A 16,419-nucleotide genomic window follows, 5' to 3' on the forward strand; every position below is an offset into this window, starting at 1 on the left:
TGTAGCATCTGAACAAGAAACTCTGATCATGAAAACTGGGGAGCATATGCAAATAAAAATGCACAGGTTGCTGATGACCCTGTATGGCCTTCCACATGTGGTGCTCAACTAGTAAGGAAAAATTTAAGGGAAAACAGCTCTTAGAGTGCATGTACAGTAGCTTCAGGAGACAAATGCGTGCGCAGGATGAGAAGCTGATGCAACCTGGTGCAATCCAGGCCACACCTCAACCCTCCCCTCAATGAATATTCCACCGGAAATCAAAAAGACCCTCCACCCACTCAAAGGGCTAAAAATAAAATAAAAAGGGGGATCATCAACCCTGTCGTGCAGCTCTTCACGCAGGAGGATGCCCGCCACACTCTTCTCCTTAGTGTGTAGCTTTCACTTTTGCCTCAGTAAACGGCTTCTTTGCTCTCTTTGCTCCTCAGCCTCAGCGTGTGTGCGTTTATTTTTTCCTTGGTGTTTTGTGTTCTTTGACCAAATTCTTTTGGACAAGTTGAACGAGAGCCTGGACTTTTGATAAACCTTTTCCGGTATCAAAACCATGGCTGCCTGCCTCTAGATCCAAGCTTTAACTGCATGTACCTACTAGTCTAGGTACATGCTGGGGACCATCTTCTCTGACCATTTTATAAATCTTAGGGTTTTACATTACCCAATATGACTACAGAATATTATATACTTATAAAAAATTCTTCAAGAAACATGCTGTGTTTTCTAGGTATCTCCAAGAGTCAAGCTCTCAATAATTTAGACCTCCCATAGAACTAGTAGGGAAGTTTTTAAGATGGCTGCTGTCAGTTGTCCAGGGTTCAATTTTTCTCCCCAACCTTAGATGTCACTCTGATATGGTTAGTTTAGGACTGTGATCTGGTCAAAGAGCAATTACATAGGTTTTGTTTTGTTTTGTTTTTTAGGTCTGAGCCTTTTATCCCTCTGATAAAATCAGAGTGGGATAGATTTTCCTAAGGCACATTGGCTGCATGGTAGAGGTTTGCATACACAAAACAGCATGATTTACTAAGAAAAACTGGAGTTAATTTTTTAAGACCCAAAATGCATACTAACATTATTAAAGTCAAAATGTTGTTTATGAGTGCCCAAGATTAGATTGGAAACTACTTCAGGGAAGATACCAATTAGATTGGAAGTACTTCTAGGATTGTGTTTGCATGTTGGATCATGTAATGTATAATGAATCAGAAGTGTAGAGGATTTTATTTCATCAACTGGTGTATAATTACTAACCACAAGATGTATGATAAATGACACGTCTTCTAGTATTTTGCTACTGATGTTTTACCTATTTAAAAAAATAGATAATCTACCTAGCTCTTAAATTTACAAAATTATTGTAACATAGGTCTTGGAAAAACAAAAGGCTTTTCCAAATAATATGTCTTCTAGATTGTTCTTATTTTATGTAATATTAATGTCTGTTTTTCTTTTGTTACAGGATTTATTTATACATGTGGTGGAACTTTAAAAGGACTTAATGGCACTATAGAAAGCCCTGGTTTTCCATATGGATATCCAAATGGTGCAAACTGTACATGGGTAATAATAGCAGAAGAACGAAATAGAATACAAATTGTTTTTCAGTCGTTTGCTCTAGAAGAAGAATACGACTACTTATCCTTATATGATGGACATCCTCATCCTACAAACTTTAGGACAAGGTTAGTGTATTTTGAATGGAAAAATGGAGGGAAATATTTATTGGGTAAAAGTAATTTATTTTACAAAGGATGCTTAACATTTGTGGTGCAATTATAATAAAGTCATATTTGCCATCCAATTATTATTCATTTGGAAATATATCATCCCACAAACAAATTAAATCCATATGTCTGACTTCATAACACTAGTATATTAATATTATCTCTACAAAAGTGAATTTAAATTGAATTGTACCTCTTTAGAGTGGTTAAAGGTATTTTGATTTTTAAAATTCTTACCTCAGGGCTTCATTCTTTATGGGCATAACTCTGAGTAACGTGAAAGATTAACATGTAATGTGTCTTTCAGGGGTATGTACCCAATTTTAATATATAACAATATGCAAAATACTTAAAATCAATATTTATATGATAGCAAAATACATTAATTTTAGATAATGTGTATGGTTTATAAAGTCTAAATATCTGAAAAGTAGACCTTCATATCATCAACTGAGACATTCATGTTTCTGTCCACACAAATGAAATTATTTATTTTTAAGTTAGTTGATAAAACGGATGTGAAAATTAGCTGGCACACTGATTGTTTATAAGTGTTTCTTTAGAATTTCTCGTTAGAAAATAGAATATCTGGACAAATGATGATAATTTTTGCTGTCTTATCAAAAACTCTTTTTAAACATAAATGAACTCTAATTCAACCAACAAATTTAAAATGCCAGACACTGCATATTTCATTTAGTCCTAGATTTTTACCAATGTATGCATATTTTTCCTTAACTGTAGTATAGTGGTTTTTTATTTAATTCTAATTCAAAATATTCTAAGCAGATAATTTGTAAGAATTAAAGACGCTTACATACTTGACTATGTTTGAGTTATGATTCTGTGATTCTGTTACTTTTTCTAGTAGTTGTTACTGTGTACTTGCCTTCCTGATCTACAGGAATCAGATTATCAACATTAAGTTTTTATACATTCACCAGTCTTCCATATTCTTTTGCATTGATTTTTCCCATTTTAAATAAATATTTGATAGATATTATCTTCCACTTTTAGTAAGAAAACATATAATATAGTAGGAAAGATGTTGGACCAGGAGATAAGACCTGCATTATAGGGTTAGGTTTGTTGTTCATTGGCTGTTTGAGCAATCCACACCATCTGTTTGTGTTTAAACTGGAAGAATTAGTAATAAAGAAAATACTGTCCATTTCACTATGCTCTTCTGAATATCTCATGAGATAATGTATATGAAACTGCTGCATGAATATAAAATCCTTTTACTATACATTTCAACTTTTTGCAATCAGAACGACACTTAAAAATGTCTGGGTTGTTTCCAACCACATGTCTGTACAAAGAAAAGGTCACTAGATTGATTACAGGTGAGGTTCTATTTTTCTTTCTTTTTTTTTTTTTTGCTCTACATTTGTTTACTGAGGATTCCTAACTTCATTTTCTACTTCCTTTTACTCTGTTAAATTATTAATATCGATTTATTTCAAAGATATACAGTATGGCAGACACATCGACGGTGCTATTTCATCATCATTGCTAATATCATTAAAAATTCCATGTCTTTTGTTAATGATACAGCACTAAGTCAAGATAGAAAACATCCAGCACTGCATGTCATGTGTGTCTGTGCTTGCCTGCACTAGTGGGTGTATGTAGGTGTGGTGTGGGTGTCTGCCTTCACCTGTACACATCCAATCAGGCCATGAAAGAAAACGGAAGATGCTTCTTAGACTTTCAAGTCAGCTAAATTGATGTATATAAAACTAAAAGCACAAAGAGTTTTATATATTTCTTTTACATCAGCAATGTATGATATATAGTTGGTATAAATATGAAAAAAAAAATAAAGCTCTCCAAATGTTATCTGGTAGTTTCTATCAATTCATTGATAGTATTGTTTGTACAAGGATCTATTCTCTCTAGATCCTCTCAAAAATGAGCAAATATTTTTATTTTACCCCCCTTCTTTTTTTTAAGCAATTGTGGCCTCTGGGAAGTTAAAAGATGGTAAGATGGGGAAAATAAATTTATTGTTCTCATTCTTTCTTTCCTAATCTGTAAATAGGAAATAACATTTAATTTACAGAGCGTATATAAGGATTACACACTGTATATTGTATTTGTTATATTTAACTTCTCCCATGTTCAAACAATGTGAAAAGATTCCTACTATTATCATCATCATTTTACAGCTTGGAAAATGAGACTTATACTACTTGCCCAAGGTTAACACTGTTAAAAGTAGCCAGAGGCAGGATCATTATTGCAACCCAGATTTGTCTGAGTTCTGAGCTGATGCTTGTAATAAATCAATCAATTAATTGATTAATTACAAAACAAATTATATATATAAGTAATATATATATATCTCCATGGTTTATTTATTGATTAAAGCCTATTTTTTCTTAGCAATATTAGGTAAAATTTAATGAATGAGACAAATAAAAACAAATTTTTTAAACTGTATAGTGGAACATATAAAGATATAAATAGAAATATAAATTATGTTTATTCTTGGTATTTGTTTTATGAACTCAGTTCTAATATGTTCTCTATAGCATGTTGGTCATTGTTGATGTACAATATATCTATTGGTCTTTATGCCTAAAGAAATACTGTTGCTAATATTATAGAGCTGATTTTAATTAGCAGGACTGGGGGAAAAAATCCAGTGTATAACCTACAGCTCCTTCCAGACTGTGTTTGTAGACAGTCTGCTGTTTGATTAGAAGTCTAATCAGTTCCTGGCAGTTTGATTTATTTTTGTGTTTATCTCTTTGTCTCACTGCTTTCTTGCTTTTTCTTTCTCTCACATCCTCACTTAATACATGTCCTTATGGTATGTCTGCTATTCTCTATCTTCCAGAAATTGATAATCATGTTTTGTTACTTTCTGTGAACTCCAATTGACTTTTTAAAATCAGCTTGCTATACTTGCATTGTAATAACACAAAAAAGATGATTTGTAGGTCTTATATTTGCTTGTATAAGAGGTATATTGGGTTTGGTAATCATAATTTCCTATTTTTAAACTATTTTCTATAACTCCAATTATTGAAGATTCTTCTTGTTTTCCCCTAAGTTTTCTAATTTATTAAATAAAAACTGATACTGGTGCCTGAATTTGATACTTACAGCAATGCACCATTGGAGAACCATTGGAGTTATATCTTTAGCTTAAAACAAATTTGGTCTACTTGATGTAAAAAGAAGAATTGTAAGCTTTGCTTACTTTTTTATGCTAATATTGTATTTTCTCAATAGGAAAGTTATAGCAAAAGATAAAAAGAAAAAAGATCACTCAATCTCATGAAGCAGAGACACATATACTTGTATATTTAGGACCATACTATACATGCTATTTTATGTTCATATTGAATCTCCTTGTAATAATATATACATATTTCACATGTGATTAGAATTATTGTAAGTATCAAATTTAGTGGATACTTATCTTACTATAAACATGGTTTATTTAATTATTCTCCTATTATAAAATATATTGTTTTTTTCCTTTCATAATTAATGCAGATATCAGAATTAGCATTAATTCAGATAACAGCCTCACACTACCACTCCTAGATGAAAAGTGTTCTGGAAAAAGAGCATTTCATTCTAACCTCAATAATGAAAAGTGGCATGGAGAAGGCATAGTATCAGTCAAATGACAGAATATATCGTAGCATCAAAATATTTTATTCACATATTTTACTACTAAAAACAAAGTTAGTTTTAAGAATAATTAATTTTCGAGATAAATTATTTCTTCGTAATTTAAAAATGAAGTACAGAGAGACCTTCAAGATGGCGGAAAAGACGTGGAGATCACCTTCCTCCCCACAAATACATCAGAAATACATCTACGTGGGGAACACCTCCTACACAACACCTATTGAACGCTGGTAGAAGACCTCAGACTTCCCAAAAGGCAAGAAACTCCCCACGTACCTGAGTAGGGCAAAAAAAAAAAAAAAAAAAAAAAGAAAGAAACAGAGACAAAAGAATAGGGACTGGACCTGTACCACTGGTAGGGAGCTGGGGAGGAGGAAAAGTTTCCACACACTAGGAAGACCCTTCACTGGCGGACACAGGGTGTGGCGGGGGCGGGGTGGGGGAAACTTCAGAGCTATGGAGGAGAGCGCAGCGATAGGGGTGCAGAGGGCAAAGCCGATTCCCGCACACAGGATGGGTGCCGAACAGCACTCACCAGCCCGAGAGGCTTGTCTGCTCACCCGCCAGGACGGGTGGGGGCTGGGAGCTGAGGTTCCAGCTTTGGGGGTGAGATCCCGGGAGAGGACTGGGGTTGCCTGCGTGAAAACAGCCTGAAGGGGGCTAGTGCGCCACAGTTAGCCGGGAGGGAGTCCGGGAAAAAGTCTGGAACTGCCTAAGAGGCAAGAGATCATTGTTTCACTGTGCTTGAGGAGAGGAGATTCAGAGCACCGCCTAAACAAGCTCCAAAGATGGGTGCAAGCTGCAGCTACCAGCGTGGATCCCAGAGACGGGCATGAAATGCTAAGGCTGCTGCTACAGCCACCAAGAAACCTGTGTGCAAGCACAGGTCACTATCCACACCTCCCCTCCCAGAAGCCTGTGCAGCCCGCCACTGCCAGGGTCCCATGATCCAGGGGCAACTTCCCCAGGAGAACAAGGTGGGCCTCAGGCTGTTGCAACGTCTCGCTGGCCTCGGCCACCGCAGGCTTGCCTGCATTCTGTACCCCACCTTCCTCTCCTGGCCTGAGTGAGTCAGAGCCCCCTAACCAGCTGCTACTTTAAACTCGTCCTGTCAGGGTGGGAACAGACAACCTAGGGTGACCTACACGCAGAGGCGGGGCCATATCCAAAGCTGAACACCAGGAGATGTGCGATCAAAGAAGAGAAAAGGAAATCTCTCCCAGCAGCCTCAGGAGCAGTGGATGAAATCTCCATAATCAACTTGAGGTACCCTGCATCTGTGGAATACCTGAATAGAAAACGAATCATCCCAAAATTGAAGCTGTGGACTTTGGGAGCAATGATATATATTTTTTTCTCCTTTTTCTCTTTTTCCATGTGGCTGACAGGGTCTTGGTGCTCAGGCAATTTGTCAGGTCTTGGTGCCCCTGTGCCTCTGAAGTGGGAGAGCCGAGTTCAGGACATTGGTCCACCAGAGACCTCCCGGCTCCACATAATATCAAATGGCGAAAGCTCTCCCAGAGATCTCCATCTCAATGCTAAGATCCAGCTCCACCAATGACCAGAAAGCTACAGTGCTGGACATACTATGCCAAACAACTAGCAAGACAGGAACACAACCCCACCCATTAGCAGAGAGTCTGCCTAAAATCATAATAAGGTCACAGACACCCCAAAACACACCATCAGACATGGTCCTGAACACCAGAAAGACAAGATCCAGCCTCATCCACCAGAACCCAGGCACCAGTCACCTCCACCAGAAAGCCTAAACAACCCACTGAACCAACCTTAGGCGCTGGGGGCACACACCAAAAACAACAGAAACTATGAACTACAGCCTGCAAAAAGGAGACCCCAAACACAGTAAGTTAAGCAAAATGAGAAGACAGAGAAACACACAGCAGATGAAGGAGCAAGGTAAAAACCCACCAGACCAAACAAATGAAGTGGAAATAGGCAGTCTAGCTGAAAAAGAATTCAGAGTAATGAGAGTAAAGATGATACAAAATCTTGAAAACAGAATGGAGAAAATACAAGAAACATTTAATAAAGACCTAAAAAAACTAAAGAGCAAACAAACAATGATGAACAACACAATAAGTGAAATTAAAAATTCTCTAGAAGGAATCAATAGCAGAATAACTGAGGCAGAAGAATGGCTAAGTGACATGCAAGATAAAATAGTGGAAGTAACTATTGCAGAGCAGAATAAAGAAAAAAGAATGAAAAGAATTGAGGAGAGTCTCAGAGACCACTGGTACAACATTAAACGCACCAACATTCGAATTATAGGGGTCCCAGAAGAAGAAGAGAATAAGAAAGGGACTGAGAAAATATTGGAAGAGATTATAGTTGAAAACTTCCCTAATATGGGAAAGAAAATAGTTAATCAAGTCCAGGAAGTGCAGAGAGTCCCACACAGGATAATCCAAGGAGAAACATGCCAAGACACATATTAATCAAACTATCAAAAATTAAATACAAGGAAAAAATATTAAAAGCAGCAAGGGAAAAACAACAAATAACATACAAGGGAATCCCCATAACGTTAACAGCTGATCTTTAAGCAGAAACTCTGCAAGCCAGAAGGGAGTGGCAGGACATATTTAAAGTGATGAAAGGGAAAAAACTACAACCAACATTACTCTACCCAGCAAGGATCTCATTCAGATTCGACAGAAAAATAAAAACTTTAATAGACAAGCAAAAGCTAAGAGAATTCAGCACCACCAAACCAGTTTTACAACAAATGCTAAAGGTACTTCTCTAGGCAGGAAACACAGGAGAAGAAAGAGACCTACAATAACAAACCCAAAACAATTAAGAAAATGGTAATAGCAACATACATATTGATAACTACCTTAAATGTAAATGGATTAAATGCTCCAACCAAAAGACATAGACTGGCTTAATGGATACAAAAACAAGACCCATATATATGCTGTCTACAAGAGACCCACAGTCACTGGAGATCTGCACTATATTCATGGTTATATTTACTACATATTATTTATGAATACGAATAATATGAAATACATATTATTTCATTCTTTGAAATTAAAATACAGTATTATCCAAAACTCCTAACGTATTTTGTGTTACTTGGAAAACCGATACGATAGTTTGAGAAACTAACACATAAAAAGTACCAGGAAAATATTTGAGTATAAGGCAAAAGAGTTTAAACTGTAAGATAAAAATTTGTAAAAGAAACCAATAATTAGAATGTGGTATTGGCTGATATAAGAGTAGAAGACATTGGAACAAATTCTATATGAATTCCGAGAAATAGGAGAAGATTATATCACAGAAGATACTAAAAGAAACATGATAAATATTTCATATCATTATAAAGCATGACAAAAAATGTATAGAAAGAGATAAGATATGGTTCCATTAATAAAAACTTTTTCTGTGATTAAAATATACTTCAAAGAAAATAAATATTTAAAGAATTATCATTGGAAATAATTTGCTATATATATGTATATATATACACACGTATATACACTTACATATATGAAACACAAAGGCTTGATGTGCTTAATATAAATAACTTTTAGAAATTAATATGGAAATTATAATCATATATATACAGAAATATAAAAAAATATGAACAGTGAGTTCACGTAAGAAAAATGTTAAAATGTTAACATACAATAAGTAACTAGTAAAAATAAATCTTTCTAGTGATTTGAAAAAATAAGTAAAAGTAACTATGTAATTATTTTCAAACAGAAAATTGTCTAAGACCTGAAAAATTGTAAACACTGTCAGTGAAGATATTTTGGTATTTTTCTGCCTGACTAGTGGGAATACCAGTCTGTGCATGATTTCTGAAAGATAACTGTATTAGATATCAAAAGGAATTTATCATAAATAAAACTCTAAATATCTGCCTCTCCAAGTTAGATTTTCTTTGCTGTTTTGTTTAAAGTAGCAAAATCATGAATGTTGAAAGATAGAGAGTGATTAATAAGCAAAGGAGAAAATGCAATAATTAGAAAACAAGGCTTATAAGAATAATTTATGGATGGGGTAAATGTTCATGACATATTACCGGCTAGAGTAAAAAACAGATTTCAAAACAGTACATATAATAATATAAGAAGACAGCTTGTACATGTTATATCTGTGTGTCTTTGTGTATTTGTGAACTGAAGGATTTATTACCAAATGGCAACTGTGGTCATCTCATGGTGATGGTGTTATGAGGATTTTTTTCCTTTTTTGCTAGTCTTTGATTTCTAAGATTTTTACCTTTAACATCCAGTGGCATTAGAAAAAAATGTATTCTGGTTCCTTTATACCTCTTCCAAATTTCAAGAATATTTTCTCACTATATATCACTTAATGATGTAGAGTTTAAATTTCAAACTGGAAGAGATGAGTATCAATATAAAAATGAACACTGACTAATTTCAAGCTCAATAATTTAGACCTTCAAATGAATCAGGACAATATCATGAAAGTTTATATTTGAACTTTTCAAATTTACAATCTAAGTTTACATACTAAAATAATAATGAAAAGCAATTGTGAAGAAAAAAGTACTTTTTCAAGTTAAAAAATATGACATGTAAATAATTAGGTGTGTATATCAAAATTAATTTTTTTCTAAACAGTTATTGTCCAGATAATAGCTCTAAATCAATAGAAGCAAACTTTAAGTGAACATATTTATATATGCACATCTCGTTCTTGATGTTGACTAAAGGAGAAAACATTGAAATATATTTTGAATTGTTTAAATTAATAAGTATGTTATTAAAGTTCAAATTTTAAAATTGAGGCATACGTTTTCTACAGCTCAGTATTCAGATCTTAAGCAGTAAATTAAGTATTGATAAAATATACTCATGTACCCCACACCCTTATTAATATATATTTTTATAACCCCAGAAAGTTCTATAGTATTCCTTTCCAGTCAATGTCTATCTTCACAAGCAGCTACTAATTTACTTCATCAGGAATTAGTTTTGCCCCTTCTAAATATTCATATAAATTGAATGTTACAATATGTATTGTTTTCTTTCTGGTCTTTTTCACTCAGCATAATGTTTGTGAGATTCATCCACATTGTGTGTGCCAACAGTTTGTTTCTTTTCGTTGCCGAGTAACATTTTATTTTATGAATTGTTCATTCTCCTGTTGATGAATATTTGGACTGTTTTAAGTTTTGGGATACTCTTCGTAAAGATACAATGAACATTCATGCATAAGTCTTTTTGTGGATACATTTTCAGTTGTCTTAGATAAATAACTAGCAGGGAAATTGTTGAGTTACTGGGTTAATATATGTTTAATTTCATTTTAAAAACTCCCAAACAGGTTTCCAAAGTGGTTGCCCCATTTTTATTACACCATCATTGTAGGGAATTCTGATTGTTCCACATCTTCAATAATATTTGAGAATGTCAATCTTCATTGTTTTTATTTTTCATCTCTGTGATAACTAGTCACTTTTTAATGTACTTACTGACCCTTTATTGATATATCTTATAAAGTGTTCAAATATTTTCCTGTTTTTTAATTGGGTGTTTCATTTGTCTTTATAATTAAGTTATATGTGTATTTATACAATCTTTATACCATTTTTTAACAAATATATACATTACAAATGTTTTCTTTCAATCTATGACTTGCTTTTTCATTTTCTTTCACTTTCTTTAGATTAGCTGAAGTTTTAAATTTTGACAAAGTCCAATTTAATTAATATTTTATTTTTTAGTGCTTTGTAAACAGTCTGACAAATATTTGCTTATCCAAAGATGGAAAGATATTCTCCTGTATTTTTTTCTGAAGCTTTAAAATTCTAGATTTGATATTTAGGTCTATGATCAGTCTTGAAGGTGTGAAAGCATCTAGGTTCATTTTAGTCTATGTGGGTATTATACTAAACAAGAATGAACATGGCCTATGCTTTAAAGAACCTTAGAGTTGACAACTAAATAATGTGTGCCAGCTGGCTGCTTCTGAACACAGTTAAAATTAAGCATATTTAAAGTAATTTTTAAAACATGATTGCTTGATTAAATAAATTTTGCTAGAGAAGGCCTGTCTTATTTTTCTCTCCGTATCTCTAAGATAAAACTATCCTTTACCTCTTTAGTTTTTTATTACTTAGTGTAAATTATCTATAATCAATAGTGTGATTATCTATAATAAATTTAACCTTTTGTACATAGACACAAAATACACTTCATTACTGTTGCTAAATTCTCTGAACTTCATTTATCCCCTTATTGTTAATGATTATCAGTGATTTACCCAGCATTTTTTCTCAGTGCAGTGAGGAATAGATATAAAAGATGTAATATTTTCTGTCGCTATTTCTTGTTTATTTTACAAACTCGCTGGATTCATGACATAACCATAGAATTCACAAGCCTAAGTGACATAATCAAGGAATAGTAATTAGAATGAATAAACAACAGTCTGTAGCTAGAATTCCCACTTGTGTAATTGGTAGACTTTCCTCCTTTAGAAAATGTTGGCAGTGTCCCCATAAACGTTCTTGAGCAGTCACCGTAGTTCTCTTCTTTCATGATTAATCTTGTCTCTTTTCTTCTCTCCTTTGCTCCCTGAGTTTCTCATATAACCTGTCACGTTAAAATCTCTTCATCCTAATCGCTGCTCCTTTCAGTGCAACACAGCGATCTGTCTCCTTTCCTGTAGGTATAATGTTGAGGTAGGAAACAACTTTCCCACAAAAATTATTAGAAAATTTCTAAATGATTGTTAGACCATAGAAACAAATGGCCATAGGGTATACTCTATGGCAGTGCACTCCACTGTTTCAACTATACTTCCAAGTCCCTGTCTCCAGCCTATCAGAAAGGTTTGACTAAGAGTGATACAACCCAATCCAGTTTGCTGTCTCTGAAGATTTCCACCTTCTGAGTGAGAATCAGTCCTTGTATCCTGATTATCTCTCTCATATAACACAATGTCTAGGAAATGCAGATACGCTACCGCCTGACTTCCTGGCGTAGTGTGTGTGTGTGTGTGGCGGGGGGGGGGTAATTGCATGTGTGATATTAACAACTGTATACTCAATAAATAAAGAGAAGAAACACCAGGTTTTTCTCATTTATCTCTTACATTATTGAGATCCAAATGGCAACATGAATTTTGCTTACTGTTAATCCAAACATGACCTTAGTAATTGCACTGTATAGAAAATACAAATGAATCAATGGACAAAGGATTAATCTCCAAAATATATAAACAGCTCATGCAGCTCAATATTTAAAAAACAAACAACCCAATCCAAAAAATGGGCAGAAGACTTAAATAGACATTTCTCCAAGGAAGACATACAGATGGCCAAGAAGCACATGAAAAGCTGCTCAACATCACTAATTATTAGAGAAATGCAAATCAAAACTACAATGAGGTATCACCTCACACCAGTTAGAATGGGCATCATCAGAAAATCTACAAACAACAAATGCTGGAAAGGGTGTGCAGAAAAGGGAACCCTCTTGAACTGTTGGTGGGAATGTAAATTGATATAGCCATTATGGAGAACAGTATGGAGGTTCCTTAAAAAACTAAAAATAGAATTACCATATGATCCAGCAATCCCACTACTGGGCATATACACAGAGGAAACCATAATTCAAAACACATGCACCCCAATGTTCATTGCAGCACCGTTTACAATAGCCAGGTCATGGAAGCAACCTAAATGCCCATCGACAGACGAATGGATAAAGAAGATGTGGTACATATATACAATGGAATATTACTCAGCCATATAAAGGAATGCAATTGGGTCATTTGTTGAGAAGTGGACGGATCTAGAGACTATCATACAGAGTGAAGTAAGTCAGAAAGAGAAAAACAAATATCGTATATTAACGCATATATGTGGAACCTAGAAAAATGGTACAGATGAACTGGTTTGCAGGGCAGAAATTGAGACACAGATGTAGACAACAAACTTATGGACACCAAGGGGGGTAAGCAGCAGGGGGTGGGGTGGTGGTGTGATTAACTGGGCGATTGGGATTGACATGTATACACTGACGTGTATAAAACTGATGACTAATAAGAACCCGCTGTATAAAAAAATGAATTAAAAATAAGAAAATACAGACTCCACAAAACACAGAAATTGAGAATAGAAATGGGTTTTTCTATGGACGAGCTTGAAAAAATTGTTATATTGTGGCTAGTATTCTCCTCCTCCAAATTTTAGTTTACTTAAGATGTATTTCATTGCCATAGGGCATACAAGCAAATTAGAAAAAATGCCAATTAAAATTTTGATGCACCTTAGGCAGTTAATGACTCTTCTCCTTAGATATCATTCTTCACTTTGGAGCATTCAAATTAATGACTGGATAGATCTCAAGGACAGACAGGGTTTCTAGAACTTTTTGTCAACATAAAAGACTCTTTCAAATCTGAGTAAGGCAAGGATTCAAGAGTATACACAATCATTTGTTGTTTATACTAGGCATGTTGCCAAAAAGAATTGAGGTGGCTTTTAGTAAAGAAACAGACTAAATTAAACCATTAAAACACAGGTCAAAACATAAAACATAAGATGTCATCATCGAGTTTAACCACTTTGTTCTATGGATTATATTTATTTCAATCTTTTACAGCAAAACTATGAAAAGTTTACTTCCGTTAGCCTGTTTTCAGTAAAACAGCACTGATATCCTAAAAGTAAACTACACATGGTGTTATGTCAGTAACTAGCAATATTTCTTGTGTAAGTCATTCTTCATAAACATTCATTTCTCATCTGTAAAATGGCATATCAAAAGGCCTGTTTATCTCACAGAGAGCAACTTGATGTTCTAATAAATATAAATGTTTTTCATAACTAAAAATTTCATTTAGCATCCTAAAACCCTACATAAAACTTTTAGATTAGGCATCGCAGATTAGTTCTTTTTGAATTCTTTTAGATTTGTTAATATATGTATTCTAAGAGGATCTATAGATATTCTGTATCTGTTAAAAACTAACATCTTCTGAATACACAGGCTATATCAGGCTATTTATATGCAACTCTCATAACATCATTTCAGATATTCTTCCCAATACTCCTATTATACAGGTGAGAAAAATTTCAGAAATATCAGTAACTTTCACAAGATCAAAAAATTAGGTTTCCAAGAGACTGAAGTTTGAATCTAAATATGTTAGAGCACAGCTCATTGGTTACATTTATTTTTATTTTTCAATTATACCATTTTTGAATGATGGATAAGATTTACTTTAAACTAAACAACTATAGAATCAGATAACTTTTATTAACCATTTATTTTATTCTGTAATTTTACTAAATCTAAACTAAAAGGTCAAGAGAATTAAAGGGTATAAGAAAAGGACCCATATTTATATCAAGATCCACTTTTTAAAAAATTACCCTTTTGCCTTTATGACATAACATACATCCAAAGGCATATATGTGTCATAAAAATGATTGTGTCAAAGAGAACTAATCTTTCATAGATGTTTCAATTTGATATTCTAAATATATCTAGAAGATATTGAGCCCTCATAGAAAAAGGATTGAATTTATCAAATAAAAAATATATAATTAAGTTCATGGTCATGTACTTTTTAGAAGACATTTTTATTGTATCTATAACTGGTATTTTTAGACAAACATCACAAGTTAACTATATATAAATTCAAAAGTGGTTTAACAAATCCTTAACTTACATTGATTTTATAAAGATTATAATAGCTATTTGGACCAAAGTTTGGAAGGACAAAAAATTAATTTAAAGGATTCAAGAAACAATTATTTTCTAAATAATCTTCTTAACTAAATTCAGATTTTAAAACACTAATATTAGAAAATATCAGTGATCATAAATTTGTACATACACATATACCAAATATAAGGACATTACAAAATCAGTGGCAAGATCTGGTAATAAAATATTATCTTCAAACTTCTATATATTAAAAATTAATACAGTATATGTATATTTCTTTAAAGATTTCCTTCTTTGAGGTATTTGTTCAAAAATAAAATTTCAGAATCTTGCCATATATGTAACACTTTTCTTGGTGGATAGAAGGGCTAAAAAATGCATAGAGTATGGAAGCTTGCCATGAAAGCTACCAATATATTTGTGGTATTTTTTTTTTTTTAACCTGCTTGAACCAATCAGAGCAACCTCATTTCATTCATTTTAAAAATAATGGTTTCTAATTACAAAAGTCAAATATTTTGGGGTGAGATGTGATCACTGGAAAACATTCAAGTAAAAAGAAAAGTAATATTAATACAACCCACTGCCACACAAGATCTATTGTTATACTGGTATTGTTTGATGTGTCAATTCATATTTCTGCATGAATTTCTTATGTTCACTTTATGCTCTTTTAAAAAATATATTTTACATATAAATATGTAACTATGTAACATACAGATTATGACACATTATATTAGCATGAACACCAATAAGCCTACAACTTAGCAAAGACAGTGACAATATTTGTTTCTTTCTATCCATCCCTGGCCTTACTCTGATTTCTCACCAGTAACAAGCATTTCCACATTATGGCCATCATTTTCTAAACTTTTTCCAGACATATAGTTCAATCATACTTGCATATATCCCTAAACAACATAAAGTTTAATTTTGCTTATTTGTAAGTTTCATAAAAATATATATCATACTGTTATAGTTTTTGGAGACTTGCTTTTTGACTCCACAAAATGTTTCTAAGAGTCATCCATGTTGTGGCACATTGCTTTAGTTCATCCATTTTCATTCATCTTTATCCAATCTTATGCATATACTACACTTCACTTATGAATATAATGCACTGTACTGGTTTATTTTCTAAAAGAAAAAATTTGTATTGCTTTCAATTTTGCCATTACAAATAATGTGACTATGAATAAACTTGTATATATTTTCTGGTACAGAGTACAAGAGAGTCTCTCAGATTCTGGAGAAGAAGGGCTGCTTCGGTGTATACAGAAAATGCAATTGTTGAAATTTACTCACATTCACATAATGCAAATTGTTTTCCGAAGTGGTTATACCACTTTACA

At 33.4% G+C, this 16,419-nt stretch overlaps 1 protein-coding gene across 3 annotated transcripts in view; it reads left to right on the plus strand.

Annotated features, from left to right (window-relative positions):
- Positions 1 to 16,419, plus strand: part of CSMD3 (CUB and Sushi multiple domains 3) — a 1,193,315-nt gene that overhangs the window by 139,439 nt on the left and 1,037,457 nt on the right. For all 3 annotated transcript variants that reach the window (XM_024129404.1, XM_024129405.1, XM_028500327.1), the window contains exon 2: positions 1,460 to 1,682. In XM_024129404.1, the coding sequence (XP_023985172.1) occupies positions 1,460 to 1,682 (223 nt within the window). The remainder of the gene's footprint in view (positions 1 to 1,459; positions 1,683 to 16,419) is intronic.

This window comes from Physeter macrocephalus, chromosome 15, assembly GCF_002837175.3.
Source record: "Physeter macrocephalus isolate SW-GA chromosome 15, ASM283717v5, whole genome shotgun sequence".
NCBI classification, from domain to species: Eukaryota; Metazoa; Chordata; class Mammalia; order Artiodactyla; family Physeteridae; genus Physeter; species Physeter macrocephalus.